At 43.0% G+C, this 23,369-nt stretch overlaps 3 protein-coding genes across 6 annotated transcripts in view; 2 read left to right on the plus strand and 1 right to left on the minus strand.

The window, feature by feature from the left end:
- PTPMT1 (protein tyrosine phosphatase, mitochondrial 1) overlaps window positions 1-23,369 on the plus strand; it is a 37,236-nt gene that overhangs the window by 3,601 nt on the left and 10,266 nt on the right. For 2 of the 4 annotated variants that reach the window (XM_075692451.1, XM_075692454.1), the window contains exon 4: window positions 2,720-2,852. In XM_075692451.1, coding sequence (XP_075548566.1) covers window positions 2,720-2,852 — 133 coding nt within the window. Of the gene's footprint in view, window positions 1-2,719; window positions 11,360-23,369 lie in introns of those variants that run through there. The other 2 variants (XM_075692453.1, XM_075692452.1) reach the window with 2 other exon arrangements.
- On the minus strand, window positions 19,806-21,023 carry SdhD (succinate dehydrogenase, subunit D). Its single transcript, XM_075692455.1, has 4 exons — window positions 20,891-21,023; window positions 20,609-20,749; window positions 20,408-20,543; window positions 19,806-20,044 (listed from the first exon to the last, which is right to left on the minus strand). The coding sequence occupies exons 1-4, from the start codon at window positions 20,925-20,927 to the stop codon at window positions 19,867-19,869; spliced, it is 492 nt and encodes a 163-aa protein (XP_075548570.1). The 5' UTR covers window positions 20,928-21,023; the 3' UTR covers window positions 19,806-19,866.
- LOC142582579 (uncharacterized protein F54F2.9) lies at window positions 21,201-22,721 on the plus strand. Its single transcript, XM_075692446.1, has one exon. The coding sequence runs from the start codon at window positions 21,230-21,232 to the stop codon at window positions 22,658-22,660; it is 1,431 nt and encodes a 476-aa protein (XP_075548561.1). The 5' UTR covers window positions 21,201-21,229; the 3' UTR covers window positions 22,661-22,721.

Here is a 23,369-nt window from a genome sequence, read left to right on the forward strand (position 1 = left end):
ATTTACTCTGTATCTAATTGCCTATTTTAACAGAGTACTATGTTGCGCTAGTTGGTGCATCATTTAAAGGGACACTAGAGTGAAATATGATTTCTTCTGCATGAGTAAATTACCGTCCTACAACACCAAAAACACCACTCTTACAACGATAAAACGTTTGGTAAGCCAGAAAAAGCGCAAGAACGAAATACGGGTGGTGACGCCTCCTTGAAGTTCTTGCACCTGGTCGCTGTGACGTCATGGATTTTGATGGAATCTTCTAGGGCCTACTAATTGTATATAGTGGTACAGACTGACTGCATTGTGTTCTAAAGGAAAGAAATATTAAACGTGGCAAGTTTAGGGAATCTTCATTCGGCCAATGCGGCCCAAATGCGAAAACATACTTTGGAATCCCTGACGTCATGCTGACATACTGGCGCTGGGGTTTCGGTGCAACATTCAGATACCGATACTTGGACCTCCATTTTCTCATCTAATAATCAAACTATTATTTTGAAATGACTACCTGCAGGGTTCTCAAACAGTGCTTCATTAGTCTAAACTGATTTATTGTTTCACTTTAGTGTCTCTTTAAGAAAGATGTGTGGTGCAAGATTAAAATTATAGGAGTTTCCTCCTATTCCGTTAATTAGCATTGTGCCACACATCCTTTGTAAGCCTATTTTAAGACATGGTAGGCAACACGTTCAATATTTTGTCACCAGCAGTGCGGCTGTATGGCTTTCTGCAGCATTAATTAAATCTATTTTGACAGTAAATAGCTGTTAAAGTACAGGTTTATTGCAAGATTTTTAGGTACTCAGTGCATGTTCACCAGTGTTACATAACCAGCATAGTTGTGCTTTGGCCAAAAATCAATGAATCGCTTTGTGGGAGACCCTTACTGTCACTTGTGTTAAAAACTGGAGCAAATTTACCATATGCCTTTATTTGCTTAGCATGTCTAAGCAAGATGCCCACATATTAAAAGTTTTGTTGACTTAATTCCGATAGCTTAAGTTCAAGCTGTTGTAGTTTCGTGTCGCTGCTACATATTGCATGCATGCTTAGGTTTGTTCTTGATAAAGAAGTCTTGGCTGCCTAAGCCGATTGCACTTGCTGTGGTATTTGTTCTAGCCTGTGCAATTTAACCCTTTCCCTACCATTGATGAGTGTAGTTGGCACATAAATTAGTACCTAACTAGCACAGCCATTATGAAGCCATGTTTCTGGAAACGTCTGGGAAATTTGGTATATCTTTTGTAATTTCCTGCTGTACGAAGAGGGTTAATGACAGAAACATCACATAAATGATTGTTAACAGATATTACACTCTTCATGAAACTTTGCTTTGATACGACAATTCCTGTAGTGAAGCTAATTTGGAAAAAAAGAAAAAGGAAGGGAAAAAAAAAAAACTACTGGGTGAACAGATCATCTGGGTTAGGCGTGCTGCTCTGACTTCAATTGATTACGAGAAAGTAGTGCTTCTAGTGCATGGTGTGACATTAAATCAAATTACTAGACTATAGTCGTACATTCTGTAGAAAGGGTAACAGCTTGCCTTTGCATAGAAGTCTTGTACTTTTTATGCTGGGATTTATGACATGCTCTATATGCCATGCGAATGTAGTACTCTCGTACATACTGATGCGTTCATTGGACTTTCATTTTTGTTTACAGTATAGAATGATCTGCATTTAATTGTTTATGACCCCTTAAGTTGTGGTGTTACTGAAGAGGAGATGCCTTTTCACTGAATGTGCAAGAGCTAGTTGTCAGTAGTTTTGTCGTTCCCTGTACGACTATGTGTTCAGGAAAAGTAGCCATGGCTTGTCACTTCCTTCTTGACAGCCATGAGGAAATGTGCATATTATGCATGCTGTCTTCCTCCAACAAGCATTGGTGATTTTCTTGCACTATTCCCAGCCTTTCTCATCTGTCATTCTTGCCAGCTGTCTTTGCAACTCTTTTTCTACTTGTTTCTTCCTTTTTTCTTGTTGCTTGTTAAACACACTATTTTGCTGTTTCCTTCAATGGAGCTCTTGTTTCAATATTTCACTTTAATACTGTGATTTGCAGGCACAACAGGCAGTGGATGGAATGCAGGAATGTGCATGGCATAGTGGAAATTGGGACCCATTATGTGTCCTATGGGCAATGAAAGCAAGAGGTTCTATCCACCTTATTGCCATTCTACTTATTGATCAGTCATGTATGACTATATGATATGGATGTTTCATATTGCATAAACACACCAGTCTTCATTATTTTCCATGTGACACTGGCCTTGGTGGCCCAGACGTCATGATGCTCTGCTGCTATGCATAAGGTTGCAGATTTTATTCCAAACTACAGCAGGCACATTATGATAGGGGTGGGATAGAAAAATGCCCATCTATTCAAGTACATTAATGAATTCCAAGGAATCAAAATCCATCTGGTGCTCTCAATTATGACATCCCTTGCAGTCCATCTGTAGATCTGGGACGTAAAACAAACAAGGAAAGTGAGAGTGATGTTTGCATGGTTTCCAGTCATTTGTCTGCTCGCCCAGTGAAAGCTAAAAAGCTTATGTTCTGCATTTCGGTACATTCGACATCAGTGCACCGTGTGTTGGGGGTGGGGAGAGGGTAGCTTTTGCAGAAATTCTAGTGCCATCACGACAAACTAAAATTGAAGAAGTTGTAGTATTACACCGTAAATGTTATTTCTAAAATTGCTTTTGTCCTCTCAGAGGTACCAGTGGACGCCACAAAAGACCGTGGATCTTCTGCGTCAGAAACGGCCCCACATACTGCTGCACTATGCCCAGTGGGAGGCGCTGCACACCTACTTCAACAAGAATGTTGCCGCCACTCTGGAATCAGGTGACCCTCCAGTCATCGGCAGCAGCCCCGGCTAATGACAAGTTTCACTCGCTGTTGCCACTCGTTGTATCTTTGTGTTTTACAATGTGCCTCTGGGAAACTGTAGGTAAGGCTGGGAGTGTTGCGACGCTGGGGCTAGCTCTGGCAATTCTTGCAGCCCCTGTAATAATATTTCTGTTGCCCAAACGAGGAAGGTGAAGCTCTGGCTTCCGGTGTGCTAGACAATGCTGTTAGGCCCTCCTTTTCTCTCTAAGGTATCTACTTTCACCTTCCAGTGGCAGCTGCAGATATGTGTGGAGCACCTGCAGACATATTGTTGCTTAATCGGTGTTGGGTGATTGAAGTAATTGCTGTGCTGCCAAGAATCACTTGTTCAACTTGTAAAACCAGCATAAGAAAGATGAGGGCAGCAGTAAAAAAAAAAAAAATGGCAACGGGACTCGCCGCATTAGCTCAGTGGCTATGGCGTTCTGATGCTGAGCACAAGGTCGTGGGTTTAATCCCCAGCTGCGTGCGGGTGAAATTAAAAAGAGAAGAAAATAGCTAATACATTTAGATTTATGTGCATGTTAAAGAACCCCAGATGACCAAAAGTAATCTGGAGCCCTCCACTATGGCATCCTTCTCAACCTGCAATGCATATTTGGGACGTTAAATCCCAATTTATTTTGAGAAAGTGACAGAAAAAATGCTGAACTTGCAACTGTTAGTTTATTCAGAGGAAGCCGCAAGCTAACACTTTATGCATGCATCAGACCACTGCAACCGCATTTGACTTAAAAGTTCAGGTGTTGCTTTAGATACTTGTATTCTTTATCACTAAGAATAACAGGTGAAACACTGAAACATTGTCCGGAGCCATATTTTTTAATAAGGTATGCTTCCAAAAGCTCTTCTTTCACTGCTTTCCTTTCCCTTGTCTCTTTTGTGCTGGTGTCATATCTTCAATAACATGGCCCTTACCAACTGGCCGAGAAACACACTATACTAAGTTGAGAGTCATTGTCATTTGAAAGTAGAAGTGAGAGTTTTAAACTATGGAATTGTCAATAAAGCAATCATTGTAAAGCTGGCATGTGGCAAGAGGAAACATCTGCTTTCACTGAAACCTTTTGGAAACTTGTGCAATCAGTTGTGCAATAGTGATGTGGAACACCATTTGTTGGAGTGTCCCTGGCTCATTACAGAACACAATCTTTGTTTCCATGAGGAAACTGGACAATCAAGATGGAGTTGTCCACCTCCTCCTGAAGTTTTTAACCCTTTGAGGGTCACATGTTCTTGTTGAAAAAGCATCCTCTCAGGTTCACATTTTCTTATTGCATATCTAAAATTCTTCAGAGTGGCTTATTTCGAGGAAAGAGGGCAGCTTGGCGCAGCATTGTGCACAAGATGGTTTGCAGGCTTGTGTCCTGTTTCATCTCACTGTTTGCCTCATCTTGTTGACCTGTTCTGCACTGCACTTCTGAACGAGAATGAACTTCCCTGAAAGAAGGTACTTGGGCGGAGCAATTGCTGGCATGTCTTGCAAGGCTGCAGATCTGCCTGCAGCCAACAACATCCTCATTCTCCTGTGCAGTTGTCGTTTTCATGCACAGTAATTTCAAAAAATAAGGTAGCAGTGTTGTGTCTGCTGTTAGAGTGGGTTTTGTGGTTCTATAGCAGAGCTTCACACCTGCAGCTGCCAGTGGGAATGAGCCCTTTCATGCTTCCACGGGTACCGCAAGAGGTAGCGGTGCAAAGATCGACCTGTTTCGGCACTGGCGACTGCAAATATTGTGTGGCTTTAACAATTGGTGCATATCTTTAAAAAACAGAAGGCAGATTTATCTTTGAAAGAAAATTCAGAAGCAAATTTTTTTTGTGATGCTCAATGGGCTGTTGTAGACAAGTGATGAATGCAATGTTTCTTAGCTTTATTTGTTTCCATGCTGAATACAAGATTTTTCAATGTCGAAAGAAAGTGTGCAGTGCGAAATTCGGTCCTTAATAGGTCTGCACTGCCTATCTTGTCTCATGCAGGCAGCACAAGATCCAAGAAATGACCATTAGAGACAAGGTACAGGCCTGCAATTAAGGCAATATGGTTAAGGAACACCACCTGCGTTTCTTAATTTAACTGTGTGAGGTCTTGTTTTGCTATAGTGTGACCAGGCAGTCTCATCGGTGATGAAGCTTAGTGAAAGTTGTGTGTAGTATGTGTGTAGCACATATCTCTTTCAACTGTTTACTTAACACTGCCAATGCCAGTGCCGCGAGTAGCTCTTGGAAATAGTTTTTTAGGCTGTAGTCTGATGCATTGATATTTGTCCAATTGGTGAGGAAGGCATCAAAGTTTGGCAGAGTTAGTGTATCTCAGGGCCTTCTTTCCGTTGTCTACTTTGTCCTCATTCATGTGACGTCATTCTGTTAAAACAAGCTGGTTTTGTATCTGTAGGCAGCAGAGCTGTGCTGTGGTTGCAGCAGACAGTGCTGTAGTAGTTTCTTTCTTTTTTTTTTTTGCCTACAGGTGGTTTCATACGTTTTTACATGAAGTGTCCTCTGCCTGTGTGCTATGTTTTATTTAGTGTGGCACTGCAACTTTTTCTGGTCATTCCTTGAAGGCGAACTGCAATGAAATTTTGTTTAGGCTAGTATGGCTACATATGAGTAGTATGTACTAGTGATGCAATCTTGGCAAATTTGCAGGGCTGGTAATTGTCTCATTTTGTTACCAGCCTTACCTGTGCAGACAATGCCAGTACCCAGTGCTTAGTACTTGAGAGATTCCAGGGAATGACCTCCAAGATATACAGTGCACTGCAGGTACCACCCAAGTCTTGGAGGTCATACCAGGTGTTGCGCTGGTTCTCAACACTCCAGATTCTCTGCCACTTCCAGTAAGCAGTAATCGTGGCGTTTTTGTGAGTTTTGGTATCAAAAGTGTCTGTTCCTGTAAGCTTTTCGTGGTGTCCAATAGTATTCCAAATGCAAATCTTTGCATGGGAGCTGCTGTATATCTACGCTATCTCAAACTAGAATCTTTACATGGTCTGATATTTCGTTGCAGTTGGCTTTCAAGCTGTGATGTCTAAGAGGTCCTCTGTACAAGAGCCCATTCAAAGTAATGGACAACACCATTGTTTGGTGCTGTTAAGACTTTTCTATTGTGACCAATCTGATGTCATGACACTTGGCCTACCATGGGGTCGGAAGATATGCCCACTTCATCACTGGCTCTGATATCGTGTGGTACGTCAACATGCAGGAAAAGCAGTGAAAGTGAATGATAAGGTCAAGGAATGGGGCTGAATACACACTGGTTAGGCACTTATTAGTCCAAAAGTTGTTTGTTGGGCTTCTTTTTCCTTGTTCTTGAAATAGCAGGCAGAACTAGACGTTAAATAACAGCCACATGAGGTCCCACACACCTTACACCTGACAGTGCAGCATTGTAAGTAGTACAATTAGTGAGGCAAGAATGTCTGGGAAAAAAATAAATAAATCTGTAAACAATAAAAGGGAGCATATTATGCATGCCTTACACATAGTATGCAACACAGGTGTTCCATGGCACTGTGGTGAGAAAGATGTTGACCACACTTTTTTAATGTAAAATGATATGGCCTGAATAACTGTACTGTAGTTTTTATTTATTTATTTATTTTTGTAAAGTGCATGATGTGGAAGCATTTTGAGACAGTGTTACAGATTTTGATGTGTGTCATCCAGCATCTGCAGTGCGAGACAAGTAGCCTTATAAAAGTAACTTATAGTATTAAACATGAGGTGACATGTTCTGTTGGCATAGATGTAACAAAGGCGACTCAGACTGAAACAATAAACCTATATATTGTCAGAATAGGCAATATGGTGGTGCCATCTGTTTCCATGAGAATCAAATGCCCACTGCAAAGGCTATTGGACAACATGGGCTGGTTACGCAGTTTCTCGTCAAATCTGCCTTTCTCATGGCGTGACGGCGCATGCGTCCTGCACTAGCGGATTAGTCGCAAAACGTTTTGGAAGGGCCGCGTGCGTCGCCGGCATGCTGGGAAGACCCCCCCCATATGCGTTGCTGCAAACACTTGTGCCATCTACCACGTTGAAACTCCACTGGTAGCTCGACATCGTTACGGTGCTGAAAACGTGCATAGCATAAGACTGCAACTCAACTTTAAAACAGAAAGTGGCCAGAGCTTCGTCCTAGTGGTTCGAACTGCACTGTGAGCCAGGTAGTTGCCTCCTTTGATTGATGGCTAGCAAATTTAACAAAAAACCTGTGTGTTACACTTGGACAACACTTAAAAACATCACGTTGCTGATGAAGTATTTTTGCAGCGTCGGTCCTCACCTGCTGGTTGTGGAAGCACATGCCTGCCTTCACGTATTAAGGCGCGGTAACACTGGGTCGATACGAGATTGACAAGACACTCACATCAACGATTGACCGACTATTCAGTACAGTGCGCCACTGAAAGCATTTTATCATACCAGATTGACAATGATGCAACCGACGAGCACTAGTTGTCACACTGCAACGGGCTTTCCTTTCGACGGCACCAACAAAATCAGTATGCCGACCAGCGTTCAACAGTACCCTGTGCAATCGGCCATTGAACTGAGAACGCAATAGCAGCAGCGCCTTCGCTTGTACATATAATTAAGTGCATTCAAAATAAGTCAGAACATGCCTACAAAGTTGAAATGCACAAGCTTGAACTCTCTCAAGCCATGCACATGAAGTTTCAGCCAATGTTGATGCTGTTCAGCAAAGGTTAAGCCTGGTACAGTCATGTTCGTGCACCCGCTACTGGCGGACCTGAATTGAAATGTAAGCAGTTAGGACTAAGAAAACTTCTTTTATAGTTCAGTACTGTCCTTGGCTACTTGAAATCAATTACACTTCACTTCGCACTGCGTGTACACAATAAGCGGCAAGCGGCGACACAGTGCTGTGCCAACATCTGTACGTCACTCTACCGTACGATAGGCTGCCGGTTGCATTCGGTGGGTCTGTATGTGTTGTTATGCTGAAACATTTGTCAATTTCAGAGATGTACTGTTTACCTCTGCGCCAAACAGGAAACAAGAGACGGTGCATGCGGTATGCAGCGGCATAAACAAGCGTCTTGCTCAGTTATGCCAATGGTATCAGTGATGGCATCTGCATTTTCATGAAAGAACAACAGAGCACTTAATTTATTCAAGCACGGTTTTCTCTAATAATGTTTTGTGGCAAACACAAACTAAGTATGATGGAGTTAAAGTGAGAATTGGAAATATATTAACAGCCCGTAATATGTTATCTGTATCACAGTTGCCGTTGTTTAAGTGGTTAGGCCACTCATGTTGAGTCGTTTCAGGGTGGAACAACACATACGCGCTTATATGTATGTTTTGCTACGTTTTGACATTATTTTATATCAGCTGTGCACCTTCACAATATTTGACGCTAAGAAAGATCTGTGTGTGTAGATGTCGATGTAAACAAGTGTGCCGCTTTGATAAATCCAGTGCGGAAGGCTGCGCTCGAAGACTTCTTGAATATGCGAAATGTCTAAATAATCTTTAAAAAGAATATAAAAAACGAGCTCCAAGTGCAGAAATTAGCGACAACAAACTCCAAGGCAGTTGTGTCAGCAAAGGGAACTCGGCGTGCCTTTATTGGCTGCACTGTTTGCACAGCAGCACACTCAGGCCTGCTTACCCAGTAGTCGGAGTGCTTTATGGCTTCCAGGAACGACATTCTGTCCCGGAGAAGCCATTAATAATGATTCACGATCCATGAAATGCACAACTGACGCATACTCAACGTGGGCATATGCACACAAATCAATTGGTGAAAGCCCTCTCGCCCTTCCGCAACGTTTCTAGCGGCGTGCGGCAGAGGGCAGCACATGAAAATTAAAAAAGCTGGATGGCTGAAGTTCAGCAGTATTGGGCACAGACAGTGCTTAGGAGGGAGATAGCCTGAGTGCCCATGGCCTCCCTCCTGCCACACAACAGTTCAGGTGTCCACTTTGAGCAAGACAGTTATTTTGTCTGTGCATATCTGTCATGCCAATGTAGAAACAATGGAAGACTGCAAAGCATAGAGTGGTTTGGCGTTGTAGCATCAGATAGGGGCCATGGTCTCCCCTAACAAAAATCTGCTTTTATCCCCTACTTTTTATTTTTGTTGGTACAGCATCACTGTAGATGATGCACGCTTCTGTCATTCTATGTGAAGCAGGCAGGTACTGCACCCAGCAGCGCTACCAAACGAAGCCCACTACCAAATTCCACATCTGTGCTAAATTTGTAAATGGCACTTATACTTGTCTCCCTTAGTAACACAATTGGCGTGTATATCAGCTCTCGCCCTTAGTGGTGGCTCATTGGCTATGTTCTGCTGCTAAGCATGCACGCTCACAGGTTCAATTCTTCACTATTTTATTGGAGGTAGAATGCAGAAACGACCACATACTGTGCTTTAGGTGCACATTGAAGAACTCAAGGTGACCAAATTAATCCAAAACTCCCCACTTTGGCATCTCTTACAAACTCAGTGTTGCTTTGGGACACTAAACTCCATAATTTCGAACATAAATTCTTATAGTGATATATCAATATGGTGATGATGCTTATAATCTGGTTTGCATAAATTCAACATATAAAGGAATATTTTGTTTGAACAAGTGGCTATGTATTCGGGTTAGTGGGCTAGTATTGCATGATGTGGTGAGCTATGCAACATTAAAAAGGGCAAGAGCATGTGTGCAGGTGGTTTATTGATGTAAAAAAACAGCCATCTTCAGTGACTGTCTATGAAACATCCTGCATGGAAAGCACATGTTTACACTGCATGATGGCTTGCCATGGTGGCTTTAATTGTGCTACATACGTATTTTGAGGCAGTCTTGTAATGTTATTACTTTCAAGACTGACTAGCAGCATGAGAAATGAACGCATTAAGATATATTGACTTCCAGCTCATTTCACACTCGCATATGACTCGCATACTGTACAGGAGAAAAGTACAAAAAAATGTGCAAAAGAGAAGGAAACAAGGTGTGTTTTCAGTGCCATTTTGTGAGGGGTATATGGTGAAAAGTGATGATCCTGCACAAAATGGTGTGGTCGCGTGCCCCATCATCCTGCAACAAAAGAGAAGCAAGCGACTTCCTCTCGCGACTGAGCTATCTATGTCGTCAGGGGGTGCTAGCATTGGAGCGATCGTGCCATCTCTTGTTGTTGTGTAACTACAACATGGAGTCCCACCATCAAGTGTGCTTTGCAGGGAAGACGAATGTCATGCGACACAAGATAGCCTGGCATTCCCACATGTCGAACCGACTTGCCCAAATACACACGTCCCAATGTAATTCCATTTGATCTAGTTTTCTTAATTGTTCCTAGCTGATGGTGACATTGTATTTAAATAACAATTCAGGATCTAGTGAGTTAGTGCATAGTACAGGGGGTGGGTGGGGTTGTATTCTGTCCTAGTGGACTTTCCATTTCAGCTGCTGCTGAAGTGCCGATTGGCTAGGCTGGGGTACAAGCGAGAATGAGGCAGCTGCCCCCATCCTGCTTCCTTCTCGCTTGTACTGCTCCAGCCAATCGGCAGCGGCCAAAACGGACAGTTCACTAGTTGGGCACTTACAGAACACCCTCCAGGAGTTCTAATTGGTATGATTGTGTATGGATTGTGGTGAAATAAGTGAAAGGCCGGACCACCCATGGCAGGATTGCCTATTTCCAATCCGAGACATGGTGTATATACAAACTCCTGCTTGTGGTTTCTGAAGCTGAGGTTCTTTACTGTCCATTCAATTGTAGAACTAGTTGTAGTTCTGCGTCTTTCACTCAGGTGCAAGTAGGTGGATACAGTGTACTTCTGTGGTTTATACTCTGTTGGGATTGGTCGCCTGCCAATTGCACTCGGATAACTGGCTCCCCCAATCCTTTCTGTTCCAGCTGACTTGTAGACATTAGTATGTATATACTGTCATGCCGGAGTGAAACACGAATCGGAAAAAAGTCTGTAAAATACCTGTTACACTTAATTTTGATTGGGATCTGTGATCATGGTGTAAGCAGCCACTTGGTGCACTCTAGGCTGAAAACTTGTCACCTGTGTAAATGAATTGCACCAGTGATTCACTCTAATGCAGAAAAGCTAATGCATACTATAGTTCAATATCAGATGTTCATGTTTCATTCTGGTGTAGTAGTAGACCTTTATATCAAAAGCGCGTATGGCATGCTGCGTGTGACCATTGCTTAGTCCAGCTTGTGTATTGCACCTTTGCCCCAGTGCTCAAATTCTGCAAGAATACTCGCTCTCTCCTTCTCAAGCTTTGAAGTGATGATAGCGCGACATGAACTTGACCAAATGGCCTGACAAGATCTCCGATTGCATGTTCACTGGCCTGCATGCGTTTTACGAAGAGTCCACACTGTCCTCATTCATGCTGGTCCGTTCTCCATACCCTTCAGTGACTGCTGAATTATGCACACTTCAATAAATGTTAAGATATAGAGTGGTTGATTTTTACGTGCATTATGGTGTTGACTTACCTATGTCTGCTGGTTGTGTCACTGACTTTGATGCTGGGCTCTCAAAGCGGAGGCCCATTTCATGGTTTTTTTTTTGGTAATTTCATGATGCAGGTTCCACTGTACACTTAATCTGGGACATGTGCAGTGCTCATGTTTGCTAGGCACAGCATGTACTTGGTGCTCTGTATCGTAGAGACATTCATGCATGATGGTAAATGTGGCTGCAAGTTGCAGTTGCTGTGCTAACAGGTTTGAGTGGTGCTGTGGGATTTTGACATTTGCAGGTGTTGCATCATTCTCAGTGTATGCAGTGCATGTGTTGGAATTGCTGGCAGCCTTACAAGGATTACAAGCATAGCCTGCAAGTCATAAACTCCCCTGTTTGGGTTGTGTGGAGCTGTTTATGCTTGACAGCTACCACAAATAGAGTGACAGCTAAAGAGGATTGAAGGAGCCTGAAGCTGAAACTGTATGCAAATCATAGTCTTCCACTAGCATGTTTTGCACTGATGTTGAGTGTTCGTGTGTGGTGGTTTAGCGATGGGGTACCCTTAGGGGACTTCAAGAGCTAGGTACAAGGGTGTTCGGCATGATTTGCAATGACCAATCTTGATACTATGTCAGGGACGTGCAAATGGGCGAGTGAAAAACCACAGGAATGCTTTCTTTTCCCCCTGTTATTCTCTTGTTTCCAACATGCTGTTGCTGAAGCTGCTGTCTAGTTCTATGCCCAACCAAGTGGCAGGCCTTAATCAGCTGAAACAGTGGGAATGGCAGGATTGATACAATCATGATGGAAAGTTTGGGCACACCATAATATTGTGGGTGTTGGCTGTGTAATCTTCAATCTGCTGTGTGGTTGTGTAAGTTACCACTTTACATTAAGCCTGCAAAGCACTTCATTGCTGCATAAGGCATCTTATCAAAGTTTTACAACCTTGAAAAGCTCACAAGCAACAAGAACGATTCTGTTATCACTTTATATCAATAGCTCCTGCACAGCTGTGGTGAATTTTTGCGAATGTCATGCTGAAGTCGGGGGCCCAAGACCACAGCCATATACTCCATCTAAAAGGCTGGCTTAGAAATTTGTTGCTGTCTGCCTGTGCACCTATCCTTCTCACTGAATTTAACTGGCTCATGTGCACCTGCTGCTTCAGTTGACTAAAGTGTGCTTCTCGGGAACAATTTCTATGGGGATAGGAACCAGAATATGGCCCTTGTATTTTAGCAGTCATTTGAAACGTAGGTCTGCCTAGCTTGAAGTGAACAAGGCTGGGGTGTCTCAAGCTCATGTTGAAGGCCGCACTGTCTTAAACTACTACTGCCACTGAATCTGCTTTCTCCTCACTGCATGTCGCAACAATGCTGCAACAGATGTCAACTCGAGCTGCAGTTGATTTGTGTTAATTCAGACTTCTCACATTTCTGTATTTTTTGTTTGAATGATTGGAGTTCAACAGAGCGTGGTCCAGGTCAGAATTTATATTGTGTGAATGCATATGCAGGAAAGTGTTCGGTGTTTTATTCTGCAGAACCGCTAACATATTTTGTAAACACTCGTGAATCAAGGAAAAACTGTCTGAAACATCATTGTTACTCGGCAGTCACGGGCTCCTAGCTCTCTGTAGGCTTTGTCAGCACACAAGAATATAATGGGGCCACTGCATGTTTGATGTGCAAAATGTGGCTTTGGCTCTGTGACTTTTTTTTTTCATCTAAGGTTTGTAGCACTGTCCTTTCGTCCTTTTCAATTTTCTTTTTCTTAGTATTTCTACATTTCTGAATTAATATGAATAGTGAACTTCCTTTATGCTTTCCGTGGCATTATCTGATGGCTTTATGTAGTTGCAACTAAAAAAGATATGGACTCTTGGTTCCCCTCCATCTTCTTACTCAAGATAGGTCTGGCTTTCTCTTTTTTTTTTTCTTTTGTTTGGCAGCTTAGTAGCTATGGTGTTGTGTTGCTGAGATTGAGGTCGTGGGTTCGATTTCAGCTGCAGCGGCCGCATTTCGATGAGGGCAAAATGCAAAAATGCTTGTGTACTTAGATTTAGGTTAATGTTTAGGTAAAATGAATCTGGAGCACCTACTACAGACTTCCACATAATCCGATCGTGGTTTTGGCACTTAAAAGTACAGAATTATAACTTTTAAATTGAACTACAAAATTATGGAGGAAAATAAGTATTTATCTAGGGTTTTATGTTCTGCATGCGAGGAGGGGACAAAAGATGCAATGTTATGTTGGTCGATGTATTGCTTTGGAAAAAAACTCGAAGGTCCATTTAAATTACTGCTATAATTTTAAGGTGCATTAAAAACACTATGAACAAGCCATAACATTGAAGTTGGCAATTTTAACCACTGTGAGTCAACATTTAGTGTCTACACAGTGGAAACAGGAGATTCTTTCGATTATGCTGAACATTGAGGTGAATGTTTTTTTTTTCTTCGGTGAGATAGTCGCCGATTTCACAGATTCTACTGTGGTAGACCAAAGCAATCTTTTCCAGTAGTTGTGAAGAGTGCTGTGTCCAGAGTCGTACTAGTGATGCAACTTCTTTTTCATGCTTGTTTGCCAAAGGTGAACAAATGTTTGGTAACATTATGGATGATTTCTTTTTTTATGGCACTTCCTAGCGGGTGGACAGAAGCAGACAAAACTGCCTGAAATGATCCCTTGTGGGAGCTTGCACCAGCCTTAGTGGCGCTCCCAAGGCGGAGAGAGGTCTTTATTTAATGTGAAATCCCACTTCGGGCCCACTGAGTAAAGGGAGGCCTAGTCGTCAGTCAGGCCTGAAAGTTTATGGTATGACTTCTTAATGTCTGGGTTTATGTTTACTGCAGAAAAGAAAGTGCTCACGGCATGTCGAACCTTCAAACCTCGTTTTCTCTTGATGACTGCTCTAATGGTCCCAGTCACGAAAGCCGCTGTGAAGCACTGGTGCAGTTCATGCCCGAGACTACATACTTTTTGCGAGATATTAGAATTGTCAAAGAATTTTATTTTATTCACTACTGCTATCGTCGTCACTTACTTTGATCTCATTAAAAGTGCACATATTAGCAACTTTAAAGGTAATGACGTTAAGAAATTAAGGTCCTGGACACTTAATGGCATTAAACTTGCACATGTGTTATGGGTGTAAGTATTGTTTGGTGCGTGCAAATGGGGATTCAGCCTGCCACAAGTTGCATAACTTGTGTGAAGAAACAGATTAGGTTTTCCAAACAGCAGATGTAAAAGTAGGCATGTGGCAAATTCATTAGCAATCACTTGATTTGAATTTATAAGTTCTGGAAAATGTCTGAAAAACTTCCAACCTAGAATGTGCTGCATGTGGCAATGTTCTGTTGGGACACCCGTGCTAGTGAAGCGAACTTTGGCTGGATTATCACAATGGCAGAATAGTCGATCTGCTACATACAGTTGAATAGTGAAAGCTTGAAGTCTTATTGTATAAACTATTCTCTCGCCAAACTGCGGGGCCTAAACTGTTTGCTCAAAGCTGAGGTAACCTATCCATTATGCACAATTTACCCGTTGCTTTTTACTGTACTGCTAATATGCCTGACCTGTATTGACTGGTTCCGAGCTGGAAAAACTCCATACTGCAATACTGCTTTGTGCATAGACACAAATAGCAGTGTTTGTTTTGTGAACGATGCTTACAATGTGAGGTGTGCATGGCTTAGTTCCTTCCACCTGTCAAAAAAGTTGAGACATACGAAAGACTTTTTTTTTTTTTTTTTTTCCTGGGTGTCTTGGTGTAGAACAAATCGGGGGATTTATTACAACACCAGGTGGTCTTGTACGTGCCCGTGCAGCAAGAGATTTTGTTTTACAAATGTGTGTAGCAGCAGTAACTGTAGTGTTCAACCAGGGTATGCAAATAAGGCCTTTAACTAGCGCGTTTAAAAAAAAAAAACTATATGGTCAGCTTCCTTCAGCACTTTCCTTGGTAAGATACTGCTGCCATGAGTTTCTGTATGCTGAAGCTTCAGTTTATCTTCTAAAGTATGCTTAAATGCGATAAGCACTTGCGAGGTGATAGTGTTAATTCCTCACCTGTGCTAGTGACAGCACTAACCTTATGCATGTCTGTTAATCCAGTGGTATTAAGAGCTGCTGGTGTTAGTCTACATGTTATGCCAGTTTTTGTCTAGCTGCTAATAAAGGGTGCGTGCTGCAAAAGTGACACATTCAAGAGAAGCAAGCAGGTTACTTCAAGGCTAACTGCAATGAAATTTCACTTTGGCTAAATTGGTTATAGAAGAGGACTTGGAGCAATCTTGGCAGAGTTGCAAGGCTAGTAATTATCCAATTTTTTTTAATAACCTTTAAATAGTACTTAAACAAATGACGTACACACTTTGTTTGTGGATATGACACAGATCCTAGATCTTCAGCACACTGTGGGTGCTGCCTAATCTCTGAGGTCATGCAGAGGAGCTGTAGGTTCTCAATGTTTTTAGCTCTACATCATTTCTGGTAAGCGGTAATAGCAGGTTTTCATTTTCGTTTTCTAGTTTCGGTTTAAAAAATGACAACTTTCACTAGCTTTTCATCATCATCAGTTTATTTTATGTGCACTGCAGGACAAAGGCCTCTCCCTACGATCTCCAGTTACCCCTGTGCTGCGCCAACTAATTCTAGCTTATGCCTGTGAATTTCCCAAATTCATCACCCCGCCTAGGTTTCTGCCGTCCTCGAGTGCGCTTCCCTTTTCCTGGCAGCCATTCTGCAACTCTAATGGTCCACCAGTAATCCATCCTACGCATTACATGGCCTGCCCAGCTCCATTTTTTCCTCTTCGAACATCGAATATCAGCCTCTATACAGCTTTTATTTTAGGTCAGTCTAGACTCACAATTTCGCTAAATCAAAACACATGTCCTGGTGCTCTTTGGCCTTAGATGCCCTTGCACCAATAAACTTCGATCATATCGGCTATCGCTGTTTGCTCTCTGATCCACACCGCTCTCTTCCCGTCTTTTAACGTTATGCCTTGCATTTTTCTTTGTACTGCTCTTTGCACGGTCCTCAACTTGTTCTCGAGTTTCTTTGTCAACCTCCAAGTTTCTGCCCGGTATGTTAGTATGGGTAGAATTAATTATATGATGATGTTGAATTTTCCTTCTCACCCCTGTGAGTAATTGACATTAATAAACACATTTATTCAAGAACTCTAGAGGCTGACTGGCGATCTTGAACTATTGTTCCCTTACCAGGCTATTGGACATTATCTTTGTCTTCTGCATATTAGTCTTCAACCCCACTCTTACACTTTCTCTGTTAAGGGCCTCAATCATTTGTTGTAATTTGTCCCCAGCGTTGCTAAACAGGACAATGTCATCTGCAAACCAAAGGCCGCTAGATTTTCACTAGCTTTTCGTGACATATCAACTCGTATTTTAAAGATAAAATCTTGCACAATGGCTGCTCTGTACCTAAACTATCTGAAACTAGAATTTTTGTGCAATCTAAAATTTCATTGCAGTTGGACTTTAACCCTAAAAAACCCAAGTACCATTCCACATCAAGGAAAGCTAGAACAATTTGTTTACCACTATTTCTGGCCATGGAAAGTGCATTCATTAAAAAAAGAGAGAAAAAGCTACAAAACATTTGAGTACAAACTTTATTATAGTAATTAGTCTGAAGTACCACCCCCAAGTTAAATCTCACCCCAGAATATCAAAAATACATTTGGCTTTGTGGGTTTAAGGGATACAGGAGTGAAACTTCTACAGTTTGACTCATCTGATGTCGAGATCATGTAGGCAGTCTTTCTCAGCCTAAGTACTGATTGGCCAATCTATAGGCTAACTTACCCCGAATGTGTTATTTCAGAGTCGATATCTCCTACCATTCCACTCAGCCTCCCGAGCTCTTGCGAGTTGCTATCTGCCTTGTGTACTTCAGAAAATCAGGCATTTAGGCAGCTGTCTTTTTGGAGACGCTCGTTCCAGCATTGCTTGCATATAGGTATTTGTGGGCTCTGTTTCACATAATACAGTATCTAAGGCTTGAAGTAAGCTCTGGCAGAATTTTTCCAGATGGCTTGTACAGCTGCAAAGGGCTGCTGATACTAATAGAACAAGGAGCACACGCATTGTGGAACCAACATTCTCTTGCTGCAAAAACCTAGCAGGAAACATTGCCAGCCGTCACTCCATCTCTATGGATTGCCATAGTCTTTCGAAGTATTTGTGGCATGTCTGACTCCGATGTCTATGGACGCATAGTAAGATTTCGATGTAGAAGCAGTGCAGACGCTGTTCTTGCCTCTTATCCACCAACTACCACAGACCTGTACATACAGAACATGTAAAGCACTTCTTTTTCTGTGATACAATGGATAGCAATTATATTTTAACCGCAAAGATGTTCCCAGCCCTGTTGAACCCTCTGACGAACTGTGTACAAGCACCAAGTCTTTCTCTTTTTTGCACAAAGAAATGGACACAGTGTGCCCTGTTGATGTAACTTCTGGAATGAATAAACTTCTTGTGACACTAACCAAATGCTTCTCTTGCCTTTTATAACACTGTTTGCATAATCTCTGTGCTGAGCTTTGTTTGCTGCCTTTTTTTTTTTTTAAATGAATTCAAATCTAGCCCATGAATGTGGTCTGACAAGAACCTGCATGCAAAACTGCAAACATTGTTGCTTTAGGAACATATTCATATGTAAATGAATGAATACATGATGCCTTTGTTGCTGTAAATCTAAACACTGTAACTGCCACTCGGCCTATTTCTTTGGTAATTAAAAAACTGTGTTGGCACCTTGTGAAAACATATTTCTAGTTTTCCAGGACCATTTCTATGTGTTTACAGCTGCCCATTAATGCTTGTTACATGGATGGTTATCACAGCTAGCACTTTTCTGCTATTTCGCTGTCCCTGTGTTTTAGTGCTGACTATCCACATTCAAAAATGGGATATGGACTAGCCACACTTTTACTTTGGATCAAGATAAATTTCATGTTGGGCATGAGTAATTTAATGCTGAAGTATATTTTCTCTGGAGAAAAAATTCCTGATTAGCTTTTTAGTAAAATTCAGACGCCTCTCTCTTACTTTGGTCATCATAAGCACGATAAAAAAACCGTGCTGGAAGGGTCGTGCTTGGACTCGAGAAAACAAGCAGTACTAGCAAGTACTTCCAGTTGCAATTGACTGCAAAGGGTGTCATGCCAGTTAGGAGTGTGCTAAATTAGGACTTTCATCTGGATGCCAGTGGGGAAAAAAAACTAGTTAGTAGGTTGCACCAGCTGGCAGACAACTGTAATTTTCTTTTAGAGAAAACTTTCTCGCAAGCTGGGAGGTGCCATTTTTAGCTTGACTTTGAAATACATTTTTGGAAGCTGGACTCTGCAAGAATGTTATATTGCATTTAATAAAAGCAAATGGTAAGGGAAAGGTTGTTTATAGAAGAAATATTTTAATGCCGTTAAATAGAGGCTTAACCTGTTCTCTTTTAACATGCTTTGACTTGGTGCAGAATGTATCAAAGGCCACATGCTTGCACTTTAGGATAGGTGGTGTCCACAGTGCATGCATGATGTCACTAACACACCAATGGTCCGATGACATGTTGCCTTTGCCCGAATTCTGTGTGTTTTGGGTCCGCTTGCACCCAGCCACAACTTTTATGCAAATAAATTTAATATAGCAGAACAAACTCTGCTTTTGCTTTCGTGTGTTGGTGAGAAAGATGGCAAGTGGATGACGACTACAGTGTGCCAAAACCAAGCCCTCGGAGATTGCACTGCCCCATGCGCTCTGCAGGCAACAGCATTCTGCTATTTTTGAGGCTATCAAAAACACTTCCACTAGCAGTGCCGAGTTGAAAAGTGGCTGTTATATTGGAATGCCTTTGCATCACTTCTGGCCACATTGTACCACCATCCCCACACCAGGCCGGAGCTCACAGTCACCCCAACATTTTTTTTCCCCCAAATTGTTTTTACTTTGTGAGCCCTAAGCGTGAATTGCATGAAGGAGCTGAAAGCACCTTGGTGTGGTTTGCACACCATCTATAGATAACTTTACAGTAGACTGTAGTGAGGAAATAACATATGAAGTCACACTTGCTACTTCTGAAAGGGTTCAAATTTACTTCTGTGACAAAACTGTACAGTTGGCAGCAATATGTAACAAAATTCCTACTCAAATAGCTCGCAGGCGTGACATTTGTGTAACCATCAATCCCCAAGCCAAAATGCTGCTCATCATCCTGATTGCCTTTATTTGTTGAAGAAAGCTTGATTGCTGTTCCTGCCTAGTTGATCACACGGTTCAGAGCATCTTCTGTGATGAAACTACAGCTGGCAGCCATATGTAACAAAATTCCTACCAAAATAGCTGGCAGGTGTAACATTGGTGTAACCATCAATGCACAAGCCAAAACGTTGCTTAACATCCCAACTGCCTTTATTTGTCGAAGAAGGCTTGACTGCTGTTCCTGCCTAGTTGATCACACGGTCCAGAGCATGTGAATGGCTTTGACAATACCCACGTCTGTGAAGTTGAAGTAAAAAAGGCCCGTGAGTGCAGCGATGGTGACAGCATAAACAGCTCCAACTGCAACTTTGGGGATGAAGTTGCCAAACAGAGCAGGTCGAATATAGTCCACCACGATTGTTTCAACGCCCCTGCAAAGCATAACGCCGCATGCTTAGATGCTGCAAAGAAGATGACCTCAATAAATTAGCCTTAGCCTTGAAAGTAGCTGCGATATCTAGAAGTACGTAAAAAAAAAAAAAAAGATTTTAAAAGCTGCAGTATACCATTACCTGAGCCAGAGTAGGCGGAATCGGATCTGTACAAATGTGTAGCACTCCATAAGATTACTGATGAACAGAAAAAAAGTTAAAACACACCGGCAAGCCGTTGTAAGCTCGTCGCTATATTTTTGGTAAACTTGCCGGTGAAGGCTTCGGTGTCTGGCACCGCAATTTAGCGCCAGTGCAAACTGTCAGTCTACGGTGCATGTGATATACCGAATTGGTACATACCAGTGCATGTGTACGGTGGCGGATATTGCAAGGAGGCAATCCATCACTGGATTGGGGAACATGAAAGCCCCAGGAACGATAGCGAGCATAGACGCGGCGAGAATACGCTCCGCCTTCCAGATATTCACGTAGTTCGCTGCGTGGTAGAATGAGGCAATTAATGCACACGAAGAGGCCACAACAATTGTCGGTAGTGCTTACCGTCTGCGGAAGCCAGCCGCACCGCTGTAACCTGAGGATTATATGGAGCAAGTTTATGAGACACTGACGAAACCACGGGCAGCTGCTTCTTGGCCACGGTTGAAAAGAAGGCTCGTGCTTGAAAGGTACCGAAAGATGTTCCTGGAATATAGAGAGAATGTATCCGGGGATGCCGGTGAGCAGTCGCAAAGTGAAATGATTGCTTTCTGGAGCACCACTGAAGACAACGTAGATGCGTGCTTCTCTGCGGAACTTAAGAAATATAGTTTAGACGTTTCTTACCTCGGCACATAGTCAGGCGCAGCATGCTTGCAGCCATGTTCAGCTACACAGTTGTCACAGATCAGTCCGTGCTACGAGACGTTCCCGAATGGATTTGATCGTAGAGGTCGGACAGACCCGACATGCATACGGATTGAAGTGTGGCCTGGATTGGCCGGATATTTAATAAAATAGTCGCTTTGAGCAATGACAAGTATAATGTCAGTTGTTTTCAATATTAAATAAATGCACATATAAATAATTAACGTAATTTAAATACAAAAACGTGCATTATTGTAATTAACATTTTTATATGTCAACCGCCCATTTTATTGTCATCATCATCATAAACAAGATGTCATGTTGACGCGGTCGTGTCTCGTCGCGGTAGGCTCTCTCGGTTCAAAAATACTGTATTACTCTGCGATTACTGCCTTTCTGCTGTACGGTGGTGCATCTGCGTGGACCCAGGAGGACCTTGAGCTGTTTGACGTTGTGGAAGAGGTCAATGAAAACTTCTACACTTTCCTCGGGCTATCCCCAGATGCCGACACGGCGGCAATCAAAAAAGCGTACAGGAAACTATCTCTTCAGTACCATCCTGACAAAAACAAAGAGCCGGGCTCGGAAGAGAAGTTCCGTAAGATCGTCGCCGTCGTAGAGATACTAAAGGATGAAGAGAAGAGGAAAAAATACGATGGGGTACTCGAACATGGCCTGCCCGACTGGAGGCAGCCCGTGTACTACTACAGGCGAGTGCGCAAGATGGGTGTCGCTGAGCTGTCATTCTTCCTCGTTGTGCTTCTCACTCTGGGCCAGCACGTTTTGGCTTGGGCGGCCTACTGGGAGCGCAAGTACGAGCTGGAGGAGACCGTGCTGGCCAAGTTCAAGCGAAAAGAACGCAAGTCGAAGAAGCTGACGCCTGTCGAGGACGAGATTCGCGCGTCGTACCTCGATAGTCTTGGCAAGCCGAGCTACCACGACCTTCTGATTGTACGTTTCGTAGTGTTTCTCGGCTGGGCCGTGTGGAATTCGCCGACACTTGTGCGCGAGGGTCTTGGAAAGATCCAAGAGCATCGTAGCCGAGCCGCGCTCGAGGAAGAGAAAACGAGCGACGACGAGTCGTGCGACGAGACATCCGAGCGTGAGCGCAAGCCTCGGAGGCGAGCGCGAGTCATCCCTGAGGCCGGAGAGATGCCTGTCGCGGCTGGCTCTGCGAGTCCCGTGCTTGACACCTTCGCGCCACTTCCCAAGGACGGCGGCAGTGACCGGGGCGCCGTACGGAAGACGCCCTGGGGCGAGGAAGACACCGTGGCTCTCATCAGGGCCATGAAAAAGTACCCGACGGGAACCGTAGACCGGTGGCTGAAGATTGCAGACCTGTTGAATCGCAGCCAGGATGAAGTCATGTCGGTAATGAAGCAGCTTCGAAACTCTCCTGCCGCCAACGCATTGCCACACTCTCAAGGTGTGACCGGAGAAGACTACCACTGTTTGGACGAAAACACGACCCGGACAGACGGCGAGCTTATTCTACCACCGCCTACGCGTGCAGAGAAGCAGCCCAGGGTAGCGGTACCGGTTGCGCAAAGGGTCGCCGACTGGAGTCAGGAACAGCAGAAGTGCATGGAGGCCGCGCTGCAGATGTACCCAAAAGGAACGGAAGACCGTTGGGAAAGAATAGCCGAGGCTGTCCCCGGCAAGTCAAAGGAGGAGTGCATGCTCAGGTTCAAGTTTCTCGTTGAACAACTGAAGCGAAGAAAGGTTGAGGAGAAGTCAAAAATGAGTTGACAGAGACAGTGCACTTGCTTGTTTAATGTTGATGATGAAATATATTTATTTTGAAATAGTTTGCTCCCAGTGTGAAAAGAAAATTTGCACTGTTACGTGCATTATCATGATGTAGTCTTGTGTGGCTTGCAAGTTGGTTGTGTTTATGTGGTGTTTCAGGTTGGCTGCATTAGCATCATCTCTACAGTAATTCTGCACTGCCTAGGAGTTGCTGTGAAAATGCTAGTCGACAGTGCCTTACATCTCCACATTGTTTGCATGATCAATAATACTTTATATCTGCTTGCTTTTCCAGCACAAAAACCAAGCGACTGCTTTTGAAAGTGCAGATCTGAAATATATGTTACTTTTGGTTGTGCTGTGGTATGGTCACCAACAAATTTTAGGTTAGGAAACACTTCTGCAGCACCTTATACACTTCACAAGTAAAGGAAAAAGGCAGTAGCAGTTGCATAAAGTTTCCTGGCTGAAAATTTAATGGCTTGTTACCTATTGGCAAGGAGCATCATAGGTTTACTATACTTGCAATTTCTACTGCTGCCACTCCCGTGTTCTATAGCCAAGGACTACGACTGTCAGTGCAACTGTGGTGACAGCTTCTGAGACACCACTTCCTGCTCCGCGTAACTTGAACAAACAGTATTTTCAGCGAGCTGCTTGAACAGTTGCACTGCTTAGTCCCAAAACAATGGCGCTTGTTTAGGATAGA

Source organism: Dermacentor variabilis, chromosome 5, assembly GCF_050947875.1.
Source record: "Dermacentor variabilis isolate Ectoservices chromosome 5, ASM5094787v1, whole genome shotgun sequence".
Lineage (NCBI taxonomy): Eukaryota > Metazoa > Arthropoda > Arachnida > Ixodida > Ixodidae > Dermacentor > Dermacentor variabilis.